Source organism: Indicator indicator, chromosome 24, assembly GCF_027791375.1.
Source record: "Indicator indicator isolate 239-I01 chromosome 24, UM_Iind_1.1, whole genome shotgun sequence".
Classification (NCBI taxonomy): Eukaryota; Metazoa; Chordata; class Aves; order Piciformes; family Indicatoridae; genus Indicator; species Indicator indicator.
Genome location: NC_072033.1, coordinates 16,365,720 through 16,392,044, shown reverse-complemented (window position 1 = coordinate 16,392,044; position 26,325 = coordinate 16,365,720). Strand labels below are relative to the sequence as shown.

Here is a 26,325-nt window from a genome sequence, read left to right as displayed (position 1 = left end):
CCAAATACACCCAAGGCACCCTCCTGCCCTCCACAGCACCCACCCACACCACCCACTTGTCCCCACAGCACCCATCTGGCCCCCAAAGCACCTGCCCCTGTTCACAGCACCCACGCAAGGCCAAAGCACCCACAACACCCACCTGCACCCCACAGCCTCCACCCACACCCAAGGCACCCACCTCCCACCCCCTCAGCACCCCTCTGCCCCCCTCACCATGCTCCCGCCTTCAACCTGCACTCCTCAGCACCCACCCACACCCCTCTGCCCCCACCCAGAGCAGTCACCCCTATCCAAACCACCAACCTGCACCCCATAGCACCCACATTGACCGCCACACTCCCCATCCACCCCCAAACCACCCACTTGCCCCCCACCCCACTCCCCCTATACCCCCCCCCATTTTTCCCCCCCACCCTAACACCCACTCCTACCCATCCTTACCCTTACAGCACCCACTTAATCCCCCCTATAGCACCCATTTATGTGTCCCCTCCTCGCCCTCACCCCATCCCGTACTACAAATCCCGGGGAGCTCCGCGCCGGGACCGCCTCCGCCGGTTCCATCTCCGCCTTTCCCCCGGTAGCACCATGGCCGCGGCCCCGGTGGCCGAGGGGGCTCCGGAGGAGCTTCGTGACAGGTAAGAAGCAGCAAGGACCCCCACTCCTCGCTCCTTCACCTTATCACCATTCCTTGCTTCCAGTAGAAACCATTTCGCTGGGACGGGACCGGGATCGCAACGCCCCGGAGCCGCCGGTCCCGGCGGCTCCGGGGCGTTGCGATCCCGGTCCCGTCCCACGATGCCACTTCCGCGAGTGGGGCCTCGCTGATGCCATCCTTCCTTCCTTGTTTTAACCCCCACTAAACCCCCATTTTTATCCCACCCAGCTGTTTCCCATCGTTTTTCCTAGTTTTCACCCCAAACTGCTCTTATCTCTTTAATTTTCCCTTTTCCTTTTTTTTTTTTTTTTTTAGTGGTCGTTTTCCCTTTTTTTCCTTCTTTTGTGGCATTAAGTGGGTAGTGGGTGCAGTGCAGCTCCATTTCTCATCCCACTCTGTAGCTGCTTCCCATCGTTTTTCCCTATTTTCATCCCAGGCTCTTCTTATTCCTTCTTTAATTTTCCTTTTCCCCCTCCTTTTTGTGGTTGTTTTCCCTTTTTTCCTTGTTTTTGGCATGAATTGGGGAGTGGATGAAGTACAGCACCCACTGTGGGCACAAGGTGCAGGTGAAGTGGGGGAAATGGTGTTTACTACCCCAAAAAAAGCATGGAATGGGTTTTGGGGGTGGTTGGGAGGGACCTTTAAAGGTCATCATCCAAACCCCCTTGTTCACCACAATCCTCAGGTGTGGGGGAGAGTGCCCCCAAACATAAATATCTGGGAATTGGCTCTGGAGTATCACCAGAGTGGAGGGAAACCTGGTCACAGGATTGTGAACATCTCTGGCTGTGGGGTTCCAGCAGCACTAGAGCAGGGGCAATCCTGGCTGTGATGTGACCACCCCTGGCTGTGGGGGTTCCAGCCCCACCATGGAGCAGACACGAAGCTGGTTGTAGAGCTGTGAATGTGCCTGGTTGTAGTACACCACCACCTGGGTGTCCCCACAGCACCATCCCACCCCAGCTCTGCCTGAGTCAGTGCCAACCCCAACCCGTGATGGCTGTGAGTCAGCGGTGGGAGGATGAGGATGAGCAGGGGAGGAAGGAGCCATCTCCAGTAACAGTGGTGGGGCAGGAGCTGAGTAAGGAGGTTGTGTAACCAAGTCCCTGGCACTGCTGCCCACTGGGCATAAACAGCAGCCAGGGCTTGGAAAAGGGAAGCGTTTGTGTCTCTGTTGTTGGGAGCTGGAGTCGTTCCTGGAGCTGGGATGGAGGTGGGGGAGTCAGGCTGCTCAGGGATGCTCCATCCTGCTCCATGGTGGGAGACTCTGGCCAAGGCAGTGTGGTGGCAGAGCTTGGGGAGAGGCTGGGGAGAAGCAGGTGGGACGTGCAGTGGGGTTGCATGGCATGGGTATGGCAAGATGGGGCTGCTGGGCAGTGTCTTGGTACCCCTGGAGCTGCTGGCAGTGGGGTAGGAAGTGGCTTCCTCCCTCCCATGGCTAGGTTCCTCCATCCCTTCAGTAGGTCTCTCCTTCATCCCTTTCCTGGCTTCTTCCATCCCGTGGCCAGGTTCCTCCATCCCATTCTGAAGCCTTTCCTCGTGGACTCCCTGAATGAAACTCACCCTCCAGCCTGGCTTGCTCACAGAGTGGTGGGATCCAGCCCCATCTCACCCTGGTCTTTGGAGAAGGGGTTCTTGGTGCTGGTCTCCATGGTTTCATACCAGACAGCTGCAGTGCAGCTGCTTTCAGCTGGAGTTCCAGATGCTGTAGGGCAGGGAAGTCCCAGCTCATGGCTGGCTCATGCAGGTCGGGCCCAGCCAAGACCATGCTCAAAGATGGAGGGAAGCAGGTTTGGCCTTCATGCAGCCATGGGTTCCCAGGAGTTCAGGATGTTCTGTCTGAAGATGAGGAGAAACTTCTTTGCTGTGAGGGTGCAGAGCCCTGGAGCAGTCTGTGGAGTCTCCTCTGAAGAGCTTCCAACCCCCCTGGCTATTGTGATCCTGGGCAAGCTGCTGTGGGTGCCCTGCTGGAGCAGGGGCTTGGGATGGATGATTTGGTCACTTCCAGAGGTGGTGTGGGCAATCCCAACTGGAATGCTGGGTGAGGTGCTGGGAAAGTTGCTCCCATGGCTTGGACATTTTGAACAAAGGCAGGAAAAGCAGCACCAGGGAGCGTGGGAGCAGGAACAATGTGGCCAGGGCTGGGGCTCAGGCTGCTCACCGCCAACTTCCTCATCCCTTTTCTTCTTGAAGAAGAATAGAAATGGCTGCGGAAGAGGATTTTATTTTTAAACTTCAGAAGGAGCTTTGAGAGGGAGAAATGAGTCCATGCTGCTCTCCCAGGCTGGAATAGGTCCCTTTGATCATGACTCACTTCATCAGTATTGCTGGGACAACAGCCCTGGCTGAGTGGGGACAGGTCACCTCTGAAACCCTCCTGTCCCCATCCCACTCCTCTCACAGCCCCTCCTCAGGAATCAGCCCTTGGCTTCCAGCCCCGCTTTGGGGACCAGTCCCATGCCCCTGGTTTCCAGCCCTTGTTTGAGGACCACCCCTGTGTCCCTGCTTTCCTACAGTGCTGTTTTCATCCAGACATGTTTTGGAGTGATGTTCTCCTCCACAGGTCCCATTGCTGGGCAGGAGGAAGGGGCTGTGTTTGGTGTCCCACATCTTCAGCAGGGGTTTGCTGAGGACACCAACATACAGCATTTGTCCCCCACCTCTGGAATAGCCTCAGTGCTTTGGGGAGGAGGAGAAAAGGTCTTCTCCTCAGCTCTGGTCCCCTCTCCATGTGTTCAGCCCTGCTTGGTGCTAAGTGCAGGAGGAGCATCCCCCCTGTACCCCCTTGCAGTGGTTGGACTGAAGCAAAGCTCTGGTTTCACCATGCTGGGATGGGCTTGGGGCTCAGTTGGTGACCTCAAGACCTCATCATGACAAGCCATGTTCCCTCAGACCCTGCTGCCTGATGCTCTTGTGTCCCCTCTGCTACCTCCTCCCTTTCTCAGCACCCATCATAGGTGCTGCTCTGCCCCACTCTTTATGCCCCAGGACTGGCCAGGACCCCTTCACCACAGTGCCCAGCCATCTGCTATGCCTTACTGGGCATCCTGCCCTTCCACTGCTGCTTGGCTTCCCCTGAGGGCTGCTAGGCACTGGGTACCCGGGCTCCTTGCCCTCCCTGGCCAGGCTGGTGCCAGGGAGAGGAGCTGAAATGGCCGGGAGGGGACAGGGGGCAGCTGGCAGGGGGAAGGCTGAGGGAGCAGGTTGCAGGGCCCGGGCAGGCAGAGGCTATTCTTAGCCACCCGCAGCCACCAGTGTTGAGTTTCACCTACTTGTTTACTTCAGGACCGAGGGGACAGCGAGGGGCAGCTCTTCCCTGGGGAGCTAAGCAACTTTGGGGGGCTCACAGCAGGGCCCCCTGCCATTGGGACCTATGGGATGGGGGACAAATCCTGCCCCGGCAGCCGAGACACAACCAGCAGCACCCCAACCCCTGTCCCTGCCAGCTCCACTGGCTGCAAGTGGGATGCCAGCTGGGCCCCCCCTCCATCCCTGTCCCAACACCATCCCCTCTGCCTCTCCAGCAGCCCCTTTCCCGCTGGGTCCCCTCTCCATGCCTGTCCCTGCACTGTCCCCACTGCCCCCCAACAGCCTTCTCCCCAGGGTACTGGGAGCTCGCAGCCGCACACTTACCGGCGGAGCCCCCACGGGCCCCCAAGCTCCGAGGAGTGCCCAGGTCCAAGGTGGCCAAGGGGCCAGTGTTTATTGCCTGTGCGAGGGGCGGTGAGGGGAGGTGTCGGCTCCCCCGCTGCCCCCCCAGCCTCCCTTTAATCAAGGCAGTGCTATTAATATCAGGTAATGAGCGTAATCTCTGGGCTAAGTTATCCTCTTATGTGCCCTGACCGCTCCGCAGCTCCCGGCACAGGACACTCCCCTGCCACTGCTCTTTCCTCCTTCCTCCATCTTCCCGGCCCAGCCCCCCACCCCCACCCCCCTCAAGATCTGCTGGGGGTGTTCCTTGTCACCCCCGGAGCCGCAGTGCCCATGCTGGGGGGCACGGTGCCGTGCATGGCTGCTCGCCGCGGGGCGCGCCGGAGGACCCCGGTTGGCACGGCTGCCCCCTTGGCACGATAGCGGCAGGAGGCTGGGGGCTAGGAGCTGAAGCGTGAGCTGAGGGTGACACCCCCCTGCCCACCGTCACCTGCAGCATTGTGGGGGGGAGATGAGCAGCCCCCCAGCCTTCGCCAGCGTCCGCATCTCTGGCTGCTGGGCCCTGGGGCCGGATCCTGGGTGAGTTCCTCCCTCTGCCTCGGGCCGTGCCTGCCTTTTCCCCTCTTTCCCAGCGCCTGGATTTCGGTCCCTGCTCGCTGGAGCAAACCCTCGCTGGCCTCAGTCCTGCTCCTTCAGTTTCGATTCCCAGCTCCTGGCTGGCTGAGGGCTGTGAGAGCACAAGGAGCAGCTTCCCACGGGACGAAGCCAGGGACAGGATGAAGCCAGCCCTGTGCCTCTGCAGGCTCTGGGGACACCGTGGGGAGGTTTGCAGGTGCCTGGTTGTGTTGTTTACAAGCTGCTGAGGACAAGCTCTCCAGTTTGCACAGTTCAGGTTTGGGGCTTTGCCAGTTTGGGAGCTGCTGCCTTCCCCCTTCCCAGCCCAGCACGGGTCTGGGATGATTGCGGGTCTCAGGGAGCAACAGGATGTGGGAAACCTCAGTATGGAGGGCACAGGGGTCAGAGTGTGGTGGGGAGGGGAGCCAGGTGCCCCTCTGATCCCAGTAAATCCATGCTTGGGGTAAGCAGGAGGAAAATACTTCCTTCATCTGTGCCAACACGTCCATGGGGCTGGAGAAGCCCTTTTGGGGGTGCGGAGCTGGGAGAGGAGCACAGGCATACTACAAACATTTCCCTTCCTGTTTGCCTTGCTGTGGCATTATGCTGCTGAGACTCGGGGAGCAGGGGGAACACTCTGCTTGGGAAGGCTGGAGGGGGGAGGTCTGACTGGGACAAGGACTGTCCTTGGGTTATGGCAATGGTGATAACTTCAGATAGAGGTGGGGAGTCCCCTTCCTCTGGAGGCTTTTCCTTGTGGATAAGGGCATGGCACAGGATCTGTGGCTGCTGCAGAGAAGGAACAGCAGTGGGAGATGGCTTTGAGGTGGATGGGATCAGGGATCAGCCATTCCTTTGGAAACAGGGAGAGTCCCTGCTGGCAAGGGCAGCTGAGGAAAACATCTACAAACCTTCAAGTGTAACGTTAGGAGAAGAAGTGTGACCTTTGGAGGACTCCAAGACAGTGCCAGAGTCCTCCCCATGGCCCTGCTCATCCCAGAGGAACGGGAAAGGGTGATGGAGGAGGTGTGGAGGCCTCTTGTGTAGGTGCAGGTGGTGCAGACCTGGTATCTATAGGAAGAGTTTAGGTGAAGGTGCAGAGGTGTTTGGATGGGAAGAAGCCAAGCAGGGCAGCTTGTGGAATGCTGCACCAGGGGGGAGGATGGCTCCGTTCTCACCGAGGGCTGTCCCTCTGCCAGCCTGTCCCACATGTATCCCTGTGTCCCACAGTGATGCTCCAGCATGGAGCTACTGGGTGTCACCCCCTTGGTGTGCTGCAGCTGCCCTGGAGTGGCACACAGGGGAGCAGGATGTCAGCTGTGCCTGCAGCCTGTGGAGTCCAAGCAGAGAGGTGGTGGAGTCTTCACCTCTGGAGACATTCCAAACCCACCTGGATGTGTTCCTGTGGACTTTCTCTAGGTGACCCTGCCTTGGCAGGGGGCTTGGACTTGATGATCTTCAGAGGTTCCTTCCAACCCCTACTATTCCATGAACCTCAGCCAGGAGCTGGGTTATGTTGGGTTATGTTGGTGATTGAAGGCACTGCAGAAGTCCTTGCAGAGGTCAACCCCTCACATGAGTTCAAAAGCCAAAGTTTTGCCCAATTCAGAGTCATTTGGGGAATCATGACCACAGCATGCAGATCATGGTCTTGGCCACAGCATCTTGTGGGCTGTGCTTGGGCTCCACTCCAGCTCCAAAAAAACCAGAGTTTTGCCCACTTTGGAGTCATTTCAGGAATGGTGCCCTCAGTCAGCATCACCGTGGCCTTGATCAGCATCAGAGCATGCAGACTGCCCAGGGAGGCTGTGGCTGCCTCCTCCCTGGAGGTGTTCAGGGCCAGGCTGGCTGAAGTCTTGAGCAACCTGTGCTGGTGGGAAGTGTCCCTGCCCATGGCAGGGGTTTGGAACTGGATGATCTCGAAGGTCCCTTCCAACCCAGACCATTCCACGAACCTGTGAATCGTGGTCCGAGCGTTCTGAGGCTGGCACAGGGGAGCTCAGCATTGCCTGCCGTCCCCAGGCGCTCCCCCGCTGCACGGAGCCTGCTGGGCTCCCGGGGGAGCGGCGGCTGAGCAGCGCCGGCGGCAGCGCTCTTGAGCAAGCCAGGTCCCAGGAGAGGAGCTGGGACGTGGATGAAAGGAGCTGTTCGGTTTGCTGGTAAACAACTGCGTGCCTGTCATCTCCTGCTTGGATGGAGACCCAAGGACTTTGTTTGTGCAGCGACTGGTGTCAGCCCCGCGCTGGGAGCCAGCGCTGGCTGATTGCTGCCGAGGAGGAGACCAAAGCAACCCCGCTGGGGGGGCTGCTGAGGTGGGGGTGGTCTCTTCTCCCTTGTATCAGATGATAGGGTGAGAGGAAATGGCCTGAAAATGTGCCTGGGGAGGGTTACGCTGGAGATGAGGAACAATTTCTTTGCTGCAAGAGTGGAACAGGCTGCCCAGGGAGGTGGTGGAGTCCCCATCCCTGGAGGGGTTCAGGAAATGTGTGGCCATGGCACCTGGGGACAGGGTTTGGTGGCCATGGTAGTGTCAGGTCAATGTCTGGACTTGGGATGAGGACTCCACCACTACCCTGGGCAGCCTGGGCCAGCCCTTGACAACCCTCAAGGGGAAGAAATTGTTCCTCATGGCCAGCTTCAACCTCCCCTGGGACAACTTGAGGTCATTTCCTCTTGTCCTGGCTCTTGTTCCATGGGAGAAGATCCCAATCCCCACCTGGCTCCAGTCTCCTTTCAGGGAGCTGTTGAGAGCCAGAAGGTCTCCCCTCAGCCTCCTTTTCTCCAGGCAGAAGAACCCCAGGTCCCTCAGCTACTCCTCCCCAGCCCTGTTCTCCAGACCCTTCCAGCTCCATCCTGGCTCCCATCAGGGCCTCAGCACAATCAGGGAATTGCTGTCCCCATACCCTCTCTGCAGGGATGTGCTGCTGTGGGTGCTGGGGATGCCATGCCAGGGGATCCCACCATGCTCTGCAGGGTTCCTGGGTGGCTTTGCATGCAGATGGCCTGTCTCAAATTTTGATCTTTATCTAAAACTGTTCCAAAAAGGGCTGGGGCTGGGAGTGGAATTAATCTTCATACCAAACCAGCTTAAAATCCAACTGAAATCTGTAAAGCTCTGCAGTTTAAACCCTTTCAGAGGGTTCAGAGAAAAAAAAATAATAGCAGAGAGGCAGCAAAGCCCAGGCTGAGCTGCACCAAAGCCCAGGCTGAGCTGCACCAAAGGTGCTGCTGGCTTTGGTGCCCAGGGTTCTCCTCTGACCTTGCAGGGGTTTTGTTTCCAGCCTGGTCATGGTTGAGAGAGGGACAAGCATGGGCAAGGAGAGCCCTCTGCACCTTCTCACAGGGAGGAGAGTTGCAGAGAGGGTCAGGAGCTGGTATAAATAATACCCCCCAGTGCCCACATTGCCCGGACACACAGGCTGCAGCTTATCTCCTGGCCGGAGGCCACTTATCACCTCCCAGCCACTGCTCTCCTGCTGCCAAGCTTGAAAGGGCTCCAAGAGTGGTTGGTTCCTCTCCCTCCCTGGGGCTGCAGTGGGAGGAGAGATAAGAGAGAGGCATTTAGACTCCCAGAATTATAGAATCTTTGGTTGGAAGAGACCTTTAGAATCATCCAGTCCAGCATTACCCCAGCACTGCCAGGGCACCACCAACCCATGGCCTTCAGCACCACATCTCACAGCTTTGAAACCCCTCCAGGGATGGGGACTACACCACTGCCCTGAGCAGCCTGAGTCAGCCCTTGACAGCCTTCAAGGGGGAGAAATTGTTCCTCATGTCCAACCTAAACCTGCCCTGGGGCAACTTGAGGCTGTTTCCTCTTGTCCTGTCCCTTGTTCCTTGGGAGAAGAGACCAATCCCCACCTGGTTACAGCCTCCTTCCAGGCAGTTGTAGAGCCAGAAGGTCTCCCCTCAGCCTCCTTAGCTCCAGGCTGAACAACCCCAGCTCCCTCAGTTGCTCCTCCCAGCCCTGTTCTCCAGACCTTTCAACAGTTTTATTGACCTGCTGCAGCCCCTGCATGTCCTTGGAGTGAGGGACCCAAAACTGGGGAGGAAAGGGATTGTGCATGGGGGAATGAGGATGGTTGAACTGTAGCCCATGTGTTTGACTTTCATCCCTCAGAAAGGTCCCTCAGCACAGCAGGATGTGTTACAGCAACTCCCCTCAGTGCTTGGGAGACCCCTCTGGAGTGTTTACTCAGGGTGGGTATTCCCCAGGCAGCAGGGCTGTAGGGAGTGACCTTGTGCTGCACCTTTTCCTGGTCACGACTGGTGCTGTGTGAGCCTCTCTCCATGCTGCCCATGCCCATGGTAGTGCTGCATGGGGCCATGGCTGCTTCTCCCCTTCTTCCATTGCCTCCCTCACCCACACAGTGTGGAATCTCCTGGAGCTGGAGCCCCCCCTGCCATGCAGTGGGACCATGCCCCCTTCTGCAGCAGCAGTAACCCAGCTGCTTCCTCTGCCCATGCCCAGCAACAGCAGTGCCGAATCCTTGGACCGGCTGTACCCTGCCGTGGGCAGCACCAAGCCTCCCCGCAAGCGGACCACCAGCCAGTGCAAGTCTGAGCCCCCCCTGCTGAGGACCAGCAAGAGGACCATCTACACAGCTGGGCGCCCCCCCTGGTACAACGAGCATGGCACACAGTCCAAGGAGGCCTTCGTCATAGGTAGGGGCAGGCAGCACCTCTCCGGCTCTGTCCAACATCTGCACTTCATCTCCAGGGGATCCTGGTGAGATCCATAACCTGGAGAGGAGAAGGCTGAGAGGGGATTTAATCAATGTCTATAAATATCTGAGGGCTGGGTGTCAAGAGGGAGGGGACAGGCTCTGCTCACTTGCACCCTGGGATAGGACAAGGGGCAGTGGACCTGCAGCACAGGAGGTTCCACCTCAACAGGAGGAGGAACTTCACTGTGAGGGTCACAGAGCACTGGAGCAGGCTGCCCAGAGAGGTTGTGGAGTCTCCTCCTCTGGAGACTTCCAAGACCCATCTGGATGTGTTCTGTGTGACCTGTGCTGGATTTTCTGGTCCTGCTCTGGCAGGGGGCTTGGACTGGAAGATCTCCAGAGGTCCCTTCCAACCCCTAACATCCTGTAGCCTGTGGTAACCTCTTTGGAAACTTGAGGTTGGCTCCAGACTGCAGGCTGCTCAGTGTGGTCGGGAAGCACAGAATCATAGAATCATAAAATTGCTCAGGATGGAGAAGACCTTCAAGGTCCTTGAGTCCAACCATTGAGCAGGAGAGTCCCCATAGCTGTCAGGGTGAGCTGTGGGACTGGGCAGAAGCTGAGAGCCTGCAGATGAGTGATGGATTCTAACAGGCACTGAGCAGACCACAGCCCTTGCTTGTTCCCTCAGCCCTTGCTGCCTGGCTTGTCACAAGCTGCCAGGGATTTAGGCCTGGCTGGTTCTCATGCCAGCTGTCCCCTTGTTGCACAACCACCCCAGGAAGGATTGCCCAGCTGGACACATTGCTGGCAGCTGCAGTAGGTGGTGCTGGGCGTTTTCAAGGGTGGTCTCTCCCTTGCATCTCCCTCTTTGGAGATTCCTCCAACTCAGTGCAACCAAGCAGGAGCTGGGCTCCAGCCTGTGGTTGCAAAGGTAGGCTCTGGGCTGGGGGCTTCATCCCCTTTTCCTTGCAGGCCTGGGAGGAGGCAGTGCGTCTGGGAAGACCACAGTGGCCACCATGATCATTGAGGCTCTTGATGTCCCTTGGGTGGTTCTGCTGTCCATGGACTCCTTCTACAAGGTGAGGCTGCACATGGTACTGGGCCAGGCTCTGTGGATAGTCTTGGCATAACTTCTGAAATGTGGTGTTAGTGATGGCCTCCTGGGTTCCCCTTCAGGTGGTTCCTGGGGCAGGAGAGAAGTTGCTGAGCACTTGGTGGGGAGTGAGGCAGCTGGTGAGGTCAGCCACATGCACTAAAGCTCTCCTCTGTGAGCAGGTCCTGACCAAGCAGCAGCAGGAGCAGGCAGCCAGCAATGACTTCAACTTTGACCACCCTGATGCCTTTGACTTTGACCTCATCATTGCCACCCTGAAGAAGCTGAAGCAAGGCAAGAGTGTGAAGATTCCCATCTATGACTTCACCACCCACAGCCGGAAGAAGGAATGGGTATGGAACAGAGAGGGGTGGGACAAGGTGGAGGGAGTGCCAAGGCACAAGAGGGGGCTGCCAAGTGGCCCCCTCCAGCCCCTGCCATTTGCAGTTGTCCTTGGTTCTGTGGCTGGCTCGGGGCAGTTTTTTGGGTGAGCTGTGACAGTCACTAAGAACCCAGAGAGGCTGCCCAGGATGGGGCATCTCTGAGCACAAGTTGTGGGTCTGACCACAGCCCTTTGCCTCTGCAGAAAACCCTGTATGGTGCCAATGTGATCATCTTTGAAGGCATCATGGCATTTGCAGACAAGGAGCTCCTGAAGGTGAGCAAGGGCTCAGAATTGCCACTGGTGAGGCTGCACTGTGAATCCTGGGTGCACTTCTGGGGCCCTCACTCCAAGAAGGACACTGAGGGGCTGCAGCAGGTCCAGAGAAGAACAACGAAGCTGGGGAAGGGTCTGGAGAACAGGGCTGGGGAGGAGCAGCTGAGGGAGCTGGGGGTGTTCAGTCTGGAGAGAAGGAGGCTGAGGGGAGACTTTCTGGCTCTACAACTGCCTGGAAGGAGGCTGGAGCCAGGTGGGGGTTGGTCTGCTGACAGAAGCCAAGTCTGCTGTGCTCCTGCTGTGCAAAGCCTGGTGTTCCTAGGATGGACTCATCCAGCACTCCAGGCTTTCTTGGTAATTATTTGGACACGTGAGAAATTGTGTAGGAGGGAGTGAGCCATGCTCAGACTTAGTCAGGCTCAGGCTAGACCTTTTCCCTTTCTGCCAAGCAAGCATTTGAGTTGCACTTTCCTGGAGCAAGGATGACCTCCAGTGGACAGCTGAGTAAATCCTCCAGGAATTTCCTCTGGGCAGCCCTGCTCTTGGCTGTCACCATTAAGGGCATAGTTTTGAGGGGAGCTGCTGTGCTTGGCCCCTTCCAGCTTTAAGGAGCCAACACTCCTGTTGATCCGTGCCCTGGGCATTCACTTCTCTGCTCTTCTCTCTCTTGAATAACACCCAGCCAAAGTGCTGGAGCTGCTTAGAAGTACTCCAAACCCTGCTTAGACAGGAGCTGGAGCTGGGCAGGTCTCAGGAGATGTGAGAGTCAGGGGCAGGTAAGGGACTGGCTGCAGCACTGCTCTGCCAGTTCATGATGAGGAGCAGCAGAGGCAGAGCTCCCTGCATGCTGGAACAGAGCTGAGCTCTGGCACCGTGCTGAGCACAGGGCTCAGCCTTCTGCTGATGGCTTCACAGAAACATTCAGGTTGGAAAGGAGCCTCAGGATCGCTGAGTACAACCCAGAACCCTACTCTACAAGGGTCACCCCTAAAGCATAGCCCCAAGCACCACAACCAGACCACCTTTAAATACCTCCAGGGTTGGTGGCTGCACCACCTCCCTGGGCAGCACATTGCAGTGCCTGCTGGTGGTGAAGCTTATGTGGTGGGGTTTGTTCCCTGGCCTCTTGCTGCAGCTCCTTGACCTGAAGATCTTCGTGGACACGGACTCGGACATCCGGCTGGTGCGGCGGCTGCGCAGGGACATCAGCGAGCGGGGCCGGGACATCGAGGGGGTCATCAAGCAGTACAACAAGTTTGTCAAGCCTGCCTTTGACCAGTACATCCAGCCCACCATGAGGCTGGCAGACATTGTCGTCCCCAGAGGTACTGCCCAGCCCTGCCCCCACCTGCCGGCAGCCTCGGTGGCACCACAGAGACCTTCCCCCTCTGCCCTCGGCTCTGCCGGCCAAGTCCTGCTGCCCCCCCAGTGCTGAGGACAGGAGGGTGATTGTCCCATGCCAAAGGGAAGGTCCCTCCAGCTGAGTGTCCACAAATACTGACTGAAAGCAGATTCCCAGGGGAAAGACCTCAGCACAGCACAGACAGGGACCTGTTGGAGCAGGGCCAGAGGAGGCCACAGCAGTGCTGGCAGGGCTGGAAGGGTTCTGCTGTGAGGCCAGGCTGAGAGTTGGGGTTGTTCAGCCTGGAGAAGGCTCCAGGGAGACCTTCTGGTGGCCTTGCAGTGCTTAAAGGGGTCCCTCAGAAAGTTGGGGACAGACTTTTGAGCAGGGCCTGTTGGGACAGGACTCAAAGAGGGAAATTCAGACTGGAAAGAAGGGAGAAATGTTTGAGAGGTGGGAGCTGCCCCATCCCTGGCACCATTGCAGGTCAGGTTGTTTGGGGCTGGGAGCAACCTGCTCTGGTTGAGGATGTCCCTGAGGACTGCAGGGGGTTGGACTGGATGAGTTTGAAAGGTCCCTTTCCACCCAAACCATTCCCTTGTTCTATGCCATTTCCCTCAACCAGTCTCCTGCCCCACCAGCTCCTGCAGCTTAGCAGGTCAGAAGCTGGAGGTCACCTGCAGACAGCCAGCAGGAGATTGCTACATGAGAGCAGGAATGAAATGGATGAATGAATGTCTCCTGCTGCATGGTGCTTTGCTGGGGAAGGGATGTTTGGGATGTGATGTGAGGAGCTTGAGGAGGCAACGTTTCCCAGACACTGCTGTCACTGTGCTCCTGACCTGGCTGTGTCTCTTTTGCTTTTGGTTCACTGCAGGGAGTGGGAACACAGTGGCCATTGACCTGATTGTCCAGCATGTTCACAGCCAGCTGGAAGAGGTAAGAGGCTTCTCCTCACCTGGGTTAGTGCTGGGGTTGGCCTTTGCAGCTGTGATGCTGCAGGGAGCAGCACTCTGGATGCTGAGGTGGCTTCTTGCTGTGTGAACCATGGGGCTGTCCCCATGAATCTCTCCCAGCCCTGCTCCCTCCATTGCAGTGAAGGAAAGGCCTTCTCCTTCTGCTCTGGTCAGTGCCAGGCTACTCTGCAAGCTGTGGTCCAGCAGCAGCCTCCTTCTCTTCCTGGGAGAGCAATTCATCTGGGGACAAATCAACCACCCTGGAGTGATCTGAGGGATGTGCCCTCCCTGCCTGCAGCCCTCCCAGGGCTAGCAGCACCCCAACCCCTGCAGTACTTCAGCTTCTCCTCTGACTCCTCTTCTTCACCCCCTTGCAGACACTGCTGCAGAGCCTTGTCAGTCAGAACCCCACTTTCCCACTTGTTGGATGCAGCCCATGGGTTTCCAAACCCAAAGTCTTCTCACATTTGGCACCCAACCTGAGCCCTGATCCCAGCAGGTGTTCCATCACTTCCCCATCAAGTCTTCTTCTGTGTGTCCTGGGTCAGTCCTTGACCAGTGGTTTGAGCCAGGAACCCTTCAGATGACACTGCTGTGTGGTGCTCTTCCCTGAGGAGCACAATCTCCTCCCACCCCTTGGCTGTTTGAGTTGTGGAGATACTCAGAGTGATGTCCTGGGAAGTGGAAAAAATGGATGCCCCTGAAAGGAAAGGGCTTGATTGCCAGAGGCCTCTCTGAGCTCCTTGATGGCAGGAGCCAGGACCCAGGATGTGGAGCTGTCATGGGACAGCATTTGTCCCTCAGGAGTGCCCACTCTGGTGCAAAGGTGTGGTGGAAAGCATCCCACTCTCTGCAGGGCTGTGGTCAGGGCTTTCTGCCTGCCCTGATTTACAGCACTCAACTCTGGGCACGTCAGGAAGTTGGTTTCTAAGCCCTCAGTCACAGGAGCAGGGAGTAGAGCCCAGGCAGCATTGCTGGTGCCAGGCCAAGGAAGGCACTGAGCAGCAGGGACGTGGCTGTTTGTCCCGGTCCTGGGATCTGGCTGGGAAAACTCCTGGCTGGGTGCTGCAGTGAGGCAGGCAAGGGATTGGCCTGGAGTTGGGGGGGCTTTTATTTACTTGGGGAAGGGGAAAAGGGGGAGAAGGCTACCTGGGAATGCAGGAAAATATTCCTATTTTTCCTTTTCTTTTGTCTTGAAAACGCCCCTGGTGTTGGCAATGCTTAATACCGGTTGCATTGTGTCTTTGTGTTACTGCTGCAGCGTGAACTCAGTGTCAGGTAAGAGCCCCTAACTGTCCTGTCTGTGCAGCCAGAGGCATTTCCAATGCCAGGCACTGCTTGGCCTAACCCTGCCCTGCAGTCCAGGTGCCCTCATCATGCTCCCAGCTGATGGGAGGTGGCCTCCTCACTCTCCAGGCTGATGGGAGGCTTCCTTGTCCTTGGCTTCCAGACCAGCAGGGACAGGGCTGCTCCCCAGGGATGTATTCATCCCATGAGGGTCCCATCAGCTGGAGTGCAGAGCCCTCAACTGAGACAGGGCCAGGTTGGTTGGGTGTCTGCAACAGGAGAGGTTTTGCATCCTGGGAGTCATGGAATCATGGAAAGTATTGGGTTGGAAGAGACCTTTCAAGCTCATCCAGTCCAAACCCCCGCAGCCAGCAGGGACATCCCCAACCAGAGCAGGTTGCTCCCAGCCCCAAACAACCTGACTTGCAATGGGGCCAGGGATGGGGCAGCTCCCACCTCTCTGGGCAACCTGGGCCAGGCTCTCCCCACCCTCAGTGTCAAACATTTCTCCCTTCTCTCCAGCCTGAATCTCCCTCTTTGAGTTCAAACCATCATCCCTCCTCCTGTCCCAACAGGCCCTGCCCAAAAGTCTGTCCCCAGCTTTCTGATTGGCCCTTTAAGCATTGCAAGGCCAGCAGAAGGTCTCCCTGGAGCCTTCTCCTTTCCAGGCTGAGCAATGCCATCTCTCAGCCTTAGTTCCCTTTTCTTTCCCTTCAGCCTCTAAAAGAAGCAGTTGCTCAGAGCTACTCTCCCTCCGTGGTGATTAAACATCACTCAACAGCAGTTTTTAGATGAACCAAAGCAGCTCAAGGGTGCTGAGAGCCCTGGGTCCCTTGCTGTGCCTGATGGCACCTGAGAGGAGTGTGGCAGATCCAGCATGGTGAGAGGTCCCCAATTCCCTGCAGTGTTTGAAGTCGAGGCAGCAGCTCCTGGGGACTAGGAAAATACTTAACCCAGAGGATTTGGAGTACCTGCAGGTGGCTGCTGTCAAGTGGGTGTTGACTTATTTGACCTCTTCAGCAGGTGGATGCAGATGGGACTTGAGCTCTCTGGCTTCCATTAAGCAGCCAGGGGGGGTGGTAGGAAGCAGCAGGGTTTGCAGTTAGACCTCCATCACTGCACAGAATCACAGAGCTCTTCTGCTTGGACAAGATCTCCAGGATCAAGTCCAGCCATCAAACCATGGCCCCAGGTGCCATGGCCACAGGGTTCTTGAACACCCCCAGGGTGCCCACCTCCCTGGGCAGCCTGTGCCTAGTCTGGGCATACTTTTAGCTCAAGTCACCTTAAAAATCTACATTCAGCACACAGCAAGCTGTTAAAACACCTGAGATGGGCAGAAGGAAGCTGCTCCTGATTTATTTCTGCTGAAGCCATTCCTGTCCTAGACTAAGCAACAGGGAGATTAATTTCATTTCATTTGTGCTTCTTTAGCACCATGGGCCTGATGCTTCCATACAGACAAAGAAAGCTTCCTGCTGTGTCTGCAAGTTCAGGTGGGAAGAGCTTTGGCTTGGAGAGAAGGCTGTGGTGGTAAAAAATGGCAGGAATAATGCTAGCTGGAAGAACAATGTGTGTGTGGAGATCTGTGTGTGTGCACAGGGAGAATTCCTTTGTCTCCAGTGGTTTTCCTCTTTAATCCAGGTGGTACTCAGTACAGGTGATCCCAGAATCCCAGCTGGGTGGGGCTACAGAGGGATCTCTGGAGCTCATCCAGTCCAACCCCCTGCTCCAGCAGGGCACCCACAGCAGCTTGCCCAGGAGCACAGTGGCCGGGGGGGGTTGGAAGCTCTGCAGAGAAGGAGACTCCACAACCTCTCTGGGCAGCCTGCTGCAGGGCTCTGCACCCTCACACCAAACAAGTTTCTCCTTTTCAGGTGGAACCTTCTGAATTCCATTCCTGTCCCTGGGCACCACTGAGCAGAGTCTGGCCCCAGCCTCTTGCCCCCCACAGCTCCTTTAGCTCTTGCTGAGCATTGCTCAGCTCCCCTCTGGGGCTGCTCTTCTGCAGGCTCTCAGCCCCAGGGCTCTCAGCCTTTGCTCCTCACAGAGCTGCTCCAGGCCCCTCAGTAGCTTTGGAGCCTCTGCTTACTCTCTCCAGCAGTTCCCTGTCTCTCTTGAGCAAGGTGAAGTTGATATTTGTCTGCAGCTTAAAAGCCAAATGTTTGATAACACCTTAAGAAAGCCTCAGTGGGTTTCTGAAGGGAAGGTAACTCTAACCTCCAGAAAACTGTGGGATAACCACAGCCCCAGGAGCTTTGGTCTTCTCTTTAAGGCTCCTGCCTTCCATTTATGCTTTAGCAGGAGGTGTGGATGAAATTTCTTATTGACATTCCTGATTCCCAGCAGCTTTTCCTGCTGCTGTGGGTCCCCAGCAGCTCCTCTGCAGCTCCACACTCACCAGAGGAGCAAGGCGGATGAGGAGAGCTGTGCCAGATGAGGTGTGCTTGGCCAGTCTGGGGCTGGGCAGCTAAAACAGTTCCTCATCCTGCTGTCTGGAATGGCTCCATCTAAATGCCATGGCTGTGGGTTTGATGTCATTGCCCTTTGGCAGCCATGGGGATGCAGCAAGGCCCTCGGTAGCTGACAGAATAAAACCTGTATGCTTAGACCTGGCCCCAGCCCAGGGTCCTTCCCTGCTCCTTGTGCTCCAGGCTGCCCAGCCTTGTCCTCCTGTATCAGCTGGCTGCTGAGGAGCATCACTGCTGCCTTCTGCAGACTCTCAGGTCAGACCCTGAGGCTGGGATATTTCTTGTCCAGCTTCCCACCTGTTTCACCATGCTGGAGGTGTAATTCCATACAGGAGCTCCTTGTTGAGTATTCCTTCTGGAGCTGCATCAATGATCCCATGTGGGCTGAGGCTTGGGCTCCCAGCTCAGCCTCTTCATAGAATGGTTTGGAAGGGACCTAGAGGATCATTCAGTTCCAACCCCCTGCCATGTGCAGGGACACCTCCCACCAGCCCAGGTTGCTCAGGGACTCATCCAGCCTGGCCCTGAGCAGCTCCAGGCAGGGGGCAGCCACAACCTCCCTGGGCAACCTGTGCCAGTGTCTCCCCACCCTCACTCTCAAGGATTTCTTCCTCATCTCCAGTCTCAGTCATGTTCTCCATCCCTTCTACCACAACACTTCAGCAGCCAGCCCAGCTCTTGGAGCCAGCCAGTGCTCTTTTAGGGCTGAATTCCCTGCACCAACCAATATTCCCCACCCCAGGTCTGCATCAGCTTGGCATGCCCTTTGCCAGTGGTGTTTTTAAATGTCAGCCTGTGGCAGGGTTTGACAGCCCTTGGTTGAAATGTCAGTCCTGAGAGGCAGCTGCTCCACCTGCTTGAAATGCCTGGACTGCAGCAGCTCCTTTGTAGCTGGGTGTCTCTTGTCTGCTTCCTGCTTGGTACATGCTCCACAAAGGGCTGAGGAGCATCCCTGAAGCCTTCCTGAGACACGGTCACCTCTTTCTGTCTCTCTCTCTCTCTCTCTCTCTTTCTTCTCCTTTCCTCTTTGATTTTTGTTTTTTGGTTTTTGGTTGGTGGTTGGTGTTAGTTTGCTTGGCTTTTTTTTTTTTTCTTTAAAGCTTTTGTTCTGGAGGGAAAAAATAAGTTCCCAAAGTTTTCCTGATGTGCTGATGGCCACCTGTCTGACTTTTCCCTCATGGGGAGGGGACAGGACACATTGTTCTTATTGCTGTCACCCTGTGGGTCGTGGTGCCAGGGACCTGCTCCCTCCATCCCTCCCACTGGTGCCAGGAGTGCTGGAGAGGCTGAGCTCTGCTCTCTGCAGCCTCCTCTCCAAGGGATGGTGATGCCAGGGCAGGCCCAGGAGATCCTGGGGTCAGGCAGTGAGCAGTGATGTTGAGCTCAGGGTCAGGTTTCTCCCTGTGCTCCCACTGCTCTTGGCTTTCTGGGCTCTGAGAGGCTTGAGCAGATCCTGGCTGCAGTGTGCAGAGGGTAGGCACCATTGTGAGCCCTTGCATGGGGGGGGAGATAAAGCTTGGCCTTGAGCACTGGCACTTGCTCTGGGCTTGCAGCAGAGCCCTGGGTGAGGGATGGACATTTCTCTGTGGGCTCCCAGAGCTGCAGCTGGTGCTGTGTTGTGGTACCACCTTGGACAGAGACAGGACAATATCCCCCTGCCATGCCTCTGGCGTGGTGAGAGTAGGTGCTGCTGGTGCAGCTGTGACATTGCTTGGTCACCAAGAGAGGAGGGCTGGGGTCTGCCTGGCAGTGGCCTGGACACTGGGCAGGTCCAACAGCCAGAGAGTCAGAGATTCACAGGATGGGTTGGGTTGGAAGGGATCTTAAAGATCACCCAGTTCCAACCCCCTGCCATGGGCAGGGACACCTCCCACTAGCCCAGGTTGCTCAAGGCCTTATCCAGCCTGGCCTTGGACACCTCCAGGGAGGGGGCATCCACAGCCTCCCTGGGCAACCTGTGCCAGTGTCTCCCCACCCTCACTGGGAAGAATTTCTTCCTCATCTCCAGTCTCAATCTGCCCTCCTCAAGCTTCAACCCATTGCTGCTCCTCCTGTCACTCCCAGCCCTTGTCAAAAGTCCCTCCCCAGCTCTCCTGTAGCTCCCTGCAGGTACTGGGAGGCTGCTCTAAGGTCTCCCTGGAGCCTTCTTTTCCTTATGATCAGTGAGGGTTTTCCCCCTGGCACTCTGACTAATGACAGTGCTTTCTCCTCTGTTTCATGTCACCTTTGTCCCTCTGCCCTTAAACTCTGGTGTGTGCTGTCTTGTCTGCCCTGACCACCCCTCGGTGACCAGAGGAAGCTGCGCTGGGATATGTGAGGAGACCACCACTGCTGCAGGGCTCTGGGTGACACTAACTGTGTGAGCCATGCTACTAACCCAGCCAGCCCCCAGGCTCCTGCTCTGCTGGGGCTCTCTGGGCCAAACTGGTGTGGGACCACTTGAGAGAGCATCTTCATCCCCACCCCAAAAATGAGACCTGCTCTTGGCCCCCTAGAAAGCTCTGTGGGGACAGCACTAAGAAGCTTGTTGGGGACAGAGACCCTCCTGTCCCTGCACTGGTGTCACCTGAAGGTGTGGGAAGCTCAGTGACAAATGGCTGAGAGCATTTCACTGTTGGCAGCTCGGGGTGCAGGGGAGGTGTTCCCAGGAGCACCTGCTGGCAGCTGTGGCAGGGAGCAGGAGCCAGGTGACACCATGTCTCACCAGCAGCACTGCAGACAGGGCAGGAGGTGTGGTGGTGATGGGGGGGAGAGAGGTGCCCAGACAAGCTCAGACTTGTGACCAAGGTGAGCTGTGGTGGGCTACAAGCCCAACAGCTCCTCCAGTTTGGGGGAGAGCAGTCTGCCACCTTGCAAACCCAGCTGGGGCCATGAGTGGGTGTGTGGCATGGTGCTGGGAGGCTGAGCTCTTCCTCTCCTAGAACAGTGTCTGCTAAAAGCAGAATCACAGGATGGTGGAGGTTGGAAGGGACCTCTGGAGATCATCCAGTCCAACCCCCTCCGCCAGAGCAGGAGCACCTAGAAAAGGTCACACAGGAGCATGTTCAGGCAGGTTTTGAATGTCTCCAGAGATGGAGACTTCTCTGGGCAGCCTGGTCTGGTGCTCCATCACCCTTAAAGCAGCTGCTCCTCAAGATGAGATTGAACTTCTTGTGTTCAAGTAACCCCTTGGACTGTCACTGGGCACCACTGGGCTCAGGTCCTCCCATCCTTGGGGTGAGGAGGGATTTAGGCAGGGCTGTGCCTTCAGGATCTGTCCTGGGCCAGGTCTAAAAGGAGGAGGAAGGAAGGACTGTGAGGACAGAGCTGCTAGAGCAGGAGCATCTCTGAAGGCACCTAACCCAGGCTGTGGTGACTAACAGTGAGCCTGCTTCACTGACAGGGGCCCCAGGACCTTGAGGGCTGCTTGTCCCAGACATGCAGTGGGGTCTCCAGGCAGCAGGAGCAGCCAGGCACAACCCACCCCACAGCCTCCCAGCTCCTGGCAGCTCTCCCTGCACAGGGCCTCTGTAGAGCTCTGCAGCACCAGAGCTGGCAGCAGCAAGAAGCAGCCCTTAGGTACCTACAGGCCTTGGGAATGTCTCATTTGGTGTTGGCCAGCCAGGACCAGGAGATGGCTGTGTGGATGGAGGTCTCAAATCCTCTAGCTTTGCCTTCCTCCATTCCTACCCAGTCATCTTCTGTGTCTTCTGCTCTGCTTGTGTGTCTCTGTGTGCAACTGATGCAGGTTTCTGCTTTATTTGAAGTCTTCATCAGCTGCTGCTTCTGTTTGTTTGCTCTTCTCCTGCCCCCCAGCATCTCTCTGCTGGGATGCAGCCCCTGGCACCTGTGTGATCTGATGTGTGGCTTTCAGACCCCAGCCCTCCTCCCAGACTCAGATGCTTGTCCATCCTGCCCAGCCTTTTGGAAGCCCAGAGGGATGTGGCCTTCATCTCATACCTGCTGCTCTCAAAGAGCAGGGTGACTAATGGGGCTCCATTGTGCACTTCCCCATCAGTGGTGTTCCCTTGAGCCAAGAATAGCTCCCAGCCCCCCCGTCCTGTGCAGATGAGTCACACAGAGCCAGGCCTGCCCAGACAGAAAGTCTGGAAGCTCTTTCCCAATTTGCTGTGGATCTGATTATCCCTCAATGGGGCAGGCACCCTCTGAAGTGGTCTCCTTGCAGCCTGACTCCACTCTGAGCCACGTGCCAGGCTGCCTGTCCTGTTCCTGATGCCACTTGTAGGTCAGAGACAACCACCACAGCTCCTCCCCACCCACGAGTTCAGGCTCCCAAGCAGAAGGTTTTGATTTTATTTTCCATCTTCTTCCCAACCATTAGAAACCAAGATGGGCGAACCATAGGTCAGCTGCCCAGCAGCTGCAAGGTCCCCTGCCTCCACTGGCCACTCACTCCCTGCCCTGTTTGCCATGAGCAGGCAGGGCTGGATGGCCCTGGTGTGTGCTGGCAGTGCTAGGTGACATCTGGGAGGATGGCTCCGGCCATGTGCTGTGCACCAGCCCTTGGGCAGCCTTGTCCTGGGACCTTCTGACCATGGGTTTGCTTTACAGGGCCGCCTTGGCCTCTGCCCACCAGTGCCACCCTCTTCCTCAGACCCTCAGTGTGCTGAAGAGCACCCCTCAGGTGAGGGGCATGCACACCATCATCAGGTAAAGCTCCCACACCATGGCCTCGGGGGTGGGACAGGGCTTGGCTGCTGGAATCATCATGGAATGGTTTGAGTTGGAAGGGACCTTCAGAGTTCATCCAGTCCAACCCCTCTGCACTCAGCAGGGACATTCCCAACCAGAGCAGGTTGCTCCCAGCCCCAACCAACCTGACCTGCAATGGGGCCAGGGATGGGGCAGCTCCCATCTCTCTGGGCAACCTGGGCCAGGCTCTCTCCACCCTCATTGTCAAACATTTCTCCCTGTGATTTCAAACCATCACCCCTTGTGCTGTCCCCACTGGCCCTGCTCAGCAGCTGTGTCTGCCCTGCTATGGGGCCATGGGACAAGGCAGACCCTGCAGGCAGGAGCTGTGCTCCGTGGTCTTGCCAGCCTCGAGCTGCTGGGTCCCAGGCACTGAGACTTGCAGGGACAGGGCTTGTCCTCCCCCACCCAACTCCTGAGCTCTGCCAGCATCTCCTGAGGCATGTTTTGGTCCACAGCTGATGCTGCTTTGCTTCCCCTGCAGAAACAAGGAGACCAGCAGAGATGAGTTCATTTTCTACTCCAAGAGGCTGATGCGGCTGCTGATCGAGCACGCACTCTCCTTGCTCCCCTTCCAGGTGGGTTCAGCTCTGCTTCCTCTCCAGCTCCTAACCCATAACTACCAGGAGGTCCTGATGCTTCTCCTCCAACCTTCCTCACATGGCCACCCTTTCCTCCTAGAAGTGCTCTCCCAGGCCATGAAGCAATGACCTGGCCCTGGGTGACAGCTCTGTGTCCAGCCTTGGTCTCCAGGGGTCCAGAGCAGCCCACAGCTGGCTGGCTTCTTGGTACCAGGGATCACCTGAGGGCCGTGGCAGAGCCCCTGGTGATGCTTCTCAACTGGCTTTTGCAGAGTTGCACTGTCCAGACCCCACAGGGACAGGACTACGAAGGGAGGACATACAGTGGGAAGCAAGTAAGTGGAAGCTAAAGGAACCTACAGCTGAACTTTGCCCCATGGGACTCTACTGAAAGCTTGTGGCTGCAGGGGGAGGACACTTTGGGCTTCCTAGGACTTCCATCAGGCCTGGGTTTGGTTCCTGCTGCCACGAGTAAATGAGCTGTGCAACTGGGGTATGTGGCAGGTCATGGAATCACAGGATGGGGAGTGGGAGGGGACCTCTGGAGATCATCTAATACAACCCTCAACCTCTCTGGGCAACCTGTTCCAGTCTCCAGCACCCTCATAGTCCAAAAGCTTTTCCTCAGGTTGGTGGATGGGGTGGCATCAGCAATGTCACTGTGCCACTGCTGCCCTGCCTTTGAGGGAGGCAGCCTGGACTGGGAGCAGCACAACCCTCTTGGAAGGGAGGGTCTTCAGGGCTGCCCACTGAGGCCCAGTGCCATCTTGGGGTGGTGAGCAGCTCCTGCAGCAAGCCCTCTGCTCAGCTGGCTGTGTGTGGCAGATCACTGGGGTGTCCATCCTGCGAGCAGGGGAGACCATGGAGCCAGCACTGCGAGCGGTCTGCAAGGACGTCCGCATCGGCACCATCCTCATCCAGACCAACTGCAACACAGGAGAGCCAGAGGTACAGCCTCAGCCCTGGGCTGCTGGGGGCATCTCAGGTACTTCCTGAGAGCTCTTCAGCAGCCTGAGAGTTGGGCTTGGTGGGGGGTAAGTGCACAGAGTGCTCTGAAAGCTTCTCGAGTGGGCTTTACCAGCGTGCTAGTGCACATGGGGGCTGGGTTGCTCTCTGAGCTGCTCTGCAGCCAGGGTTCCAGAGATGGAGATGCATGAAAGATCCTTCACCTCTGAAGTAGAAGGGCTCAGGCTGCTCCATTCCCCTTCAGCCTGCAAGCCTTTATGCTGACCTCTCTTCCTTGCTGCCCAGCTCCACTACCTGCGGTTGCCGAAGGACATCAGCGAGGACCACGTCATCCTGATGGACTGCACGGTCTCCACGGGTGCAGCAGCCATGATGGCAGTCAGGGTGCTGCTGGTAGGGAGCAGGGGGGCTGCAGAAGGGGCCTGCAGACGGGGGGCTGCTGCTCTGCTCCCAAGCCATGCCCAGAACACCAGCCACAGCCATGCCCAATGGGCTTTGTGCTCAGAAGGAAGGTGCCATGGTGGCTGTGGTGAGCTGTGGTGGCTTTAACCAGGTGATGATCAAGTCACCCTTCCCTCTGTAGGACCAGCCTGGGTGTGGCTGACTTCTTGGTCCTGGGGACAACACAGACCGAGCTGACTCCAGAACTGGGGTCAAGTCCCCAGCTGGTTTCTTGGTTGGCCCCCAGCTGGCCAGAGAGTAGGAGGGGGAAGAAGTGGCTCCAGGGAGGTCCTTTAGTGCTGCTCCTGGGAGGCATGGGCCAGAGCCTGCCACAGACACCTTCACCCTGAGCTGTCCCTGTGCCTTTCCTGCAGGATCATGATGTCCCAGAAGACAAGATCTTCCTGCTGTCCCTGCTGATGGCAGAGATGGGTGTGCACTCCGTTGCCTATGCTTTCCCCCGGGTGAAGATCATCACCACAGCTGTGGACAAGAAGGTGAACGACCTCTTCCGGATAATCCCTGGCATTGGTGAGTGGCTGGCTGGGAATGGAATCAGGAATCCTTGGTTCTGACTCACTCACAGAGGAGGTGAAGCCCTGGTTAGCAGCAGCAGCTTAGGCCTGGCCTTATTTTACCCAGGCACCTGCTGCCTCTCCTGGGTCCCACATGGATTTGGGGATCAACATGCATGCCCTGAGAGCTGTCAGGCAGCCAGATCTGGCTGGCAGAAGGAGCCATGCCACGTGCCCTGAGCCTTCTCCAGCCCCAAATGGAGAAGCTGGGCTGGGACTGCTGGAGCAGACCTGTGCCCACCTCATTCCTTAAGCTGCTACCTTAAACAAGCTCATCGAAAACAAGTTGTTCTGCTCTCTCACCTCTGCTGTGCCAGGAACACCCTGGCCAGGAGGTGCTAAAACAACCTCCAGGCTGCTCCAGTTTTGAGTTTTGGAGCTGTTCAAGCTCTTGAATAGAATCATAGAAAATTCATTAAGTTTGGAAAAGACCTTTAAGATCCAACCTTCAATTTAAACCATGTCCTGAAGTGCCACATCCACATCTTGAACACCTTCAGAGTTGGGGACTCCACCACCTCCCTGGGCAGCCTGTTCCAATCCCTGACCACTCTTGCAGCAAACAAATTTCCTAATATCCAACCTAACTCTCCCCTGGCACAACTTGAGGCTGTTCCCTCTTGTCCTGTCACTTGTTGCATGTGAGAAGAACCCAACCTCCACTTTGCTCCAGCCTCCTTTCAGGGAGTTGCAGAGAGCAATAAGGTCTCCCATCAGCCTTCTCTTCTCCAGGCTGAACAACCTCAGTTAGTTACTTGGGAGAAGAGACCAACACTGGCCTCACTCCAGCCTCCCTTCAGGCAGATCCAGATAAATTTCCCACCTGATGGAGCCAGGCCAGGCTGGAGGGCATGATCTTGGATGTGAGGATCAAGTTCTTTACCACGAGGGTAGTGAAACACTGGAATAGGTTGTCTGGGGAGGTGGCTGGGGCCTCATTCCTGGACATATTCAAGGTGAGGTGGGACAGGGTTCTGGGCAACCTGATCTAGTGGAGGATGCTCCTGCTTGCTGCAGAGGGGGTGGGACTAGGTGGGCTGTGATTGCTGTTGCCCCCTGCAGGGCTGCACCCTGCCCATGCCTCTCTTTCCCTCCCCCAGGGAACTTCGGCGATCGGTACTTTGGGACGGACGCTCCTCCGGACTGGAGCGATGACGAAGATGCTCTTAGCACTTAGCTGGCTGTGGAGATGCCAGCAGCTCCAGGCAGCCTCAGCACTGCACCTTATCCCCTCTGTCCATTGCAGATGTCTCCTTCCTCCTCAGCCAGCATAGATATTTTTTTGCAAACCTGCCACCAAAGGCAATATTTTTTCAGAGAAACCACAAGTCCTAGGCGCAGGGCAGTCGCCTGCCCCAGCAGAGCCCACTTAATTTATTTAATTTAAATATTTGCCTCTATAACTTATTGCAGATATTTTATAAAGGAAAAGAATAAATTTTTTTCTCTGGTTTTCTTGAAAGAAGCTGGTCTGTGTCACAGGTGGCCAGAAGGAAACACTGGGTCCAGTTCTGGGCTCCCCAGTCCAAGAGAGAAAGGGAACTGCTGGAGAGAGTCCAGCAGAGGCTACAAAGCTGCTGAGGGGCCTGGAGCAGGTCTGTGAAGAGCAAAGGCTGAGAGCCCTGGGGCTGAGAGCCTGGAGAAGAGCAGCCCCAGAGGGGAT

The 26,325-nt window shown here is 56.9% G+C and overlaps 1 protein-coding gene across 5 annotated transcripts; it reads left to right on the top strand.

Annotated features, from left to right (window-relative positions):
• The first annotated feature begins 4,823 nt into the window (after window positions 1–4,823).
• On the top strand, window positions 4,824–26,090 carry UCKL1 (uridine-cytidine kinase 1 like 1). 5 transcript variants are annotated; one of them, XM_054392086.1, is made up of 15 exons: window positions 4,824–4,891; window positions 9,408–9,595; window positions 10,573–10,679; window positions 10,876–11,046; window positions 11,280–11,351; window positions 12,487–12,676; window positions 13,571–13,632; window positions 19,701–19,720; window positions 21,959–22,057; window positions 22,584–22,677; window positions 22,953–23,015; window positions 23,506–23,628; window positions 23,932–24,039; window positions 24,462–24,618; window positions 25,763–26,090. In XM_054392086.1, the coding sequence occupies exons 1-15, from the start codon at window positions 4,824–4,826 to the stop codon at window positions 25,837–25,839; spliced, it is 1,599 nt and encodes a 532-aa protein (XP_054248061.1). In that variant the 3' UTR covers window positions 25,840–26,090. The 5 variants fall into 5 exon arrangements, with proteins under 5 accessions (XP_054248061.1, XP_054248062.1, XP_054248059.1 ...); XM_054392087.1 differs by lacking the exon at window positions 19,701–19,720 and adding an exon at window positions 14,911–14,927; XM_054392084.1 differs by having other exon boundaries at window positions 9,402–9,595.
• The last annotated feature ends 235 nt before the right edge of the window (window positions 26,091–26,325 follow it).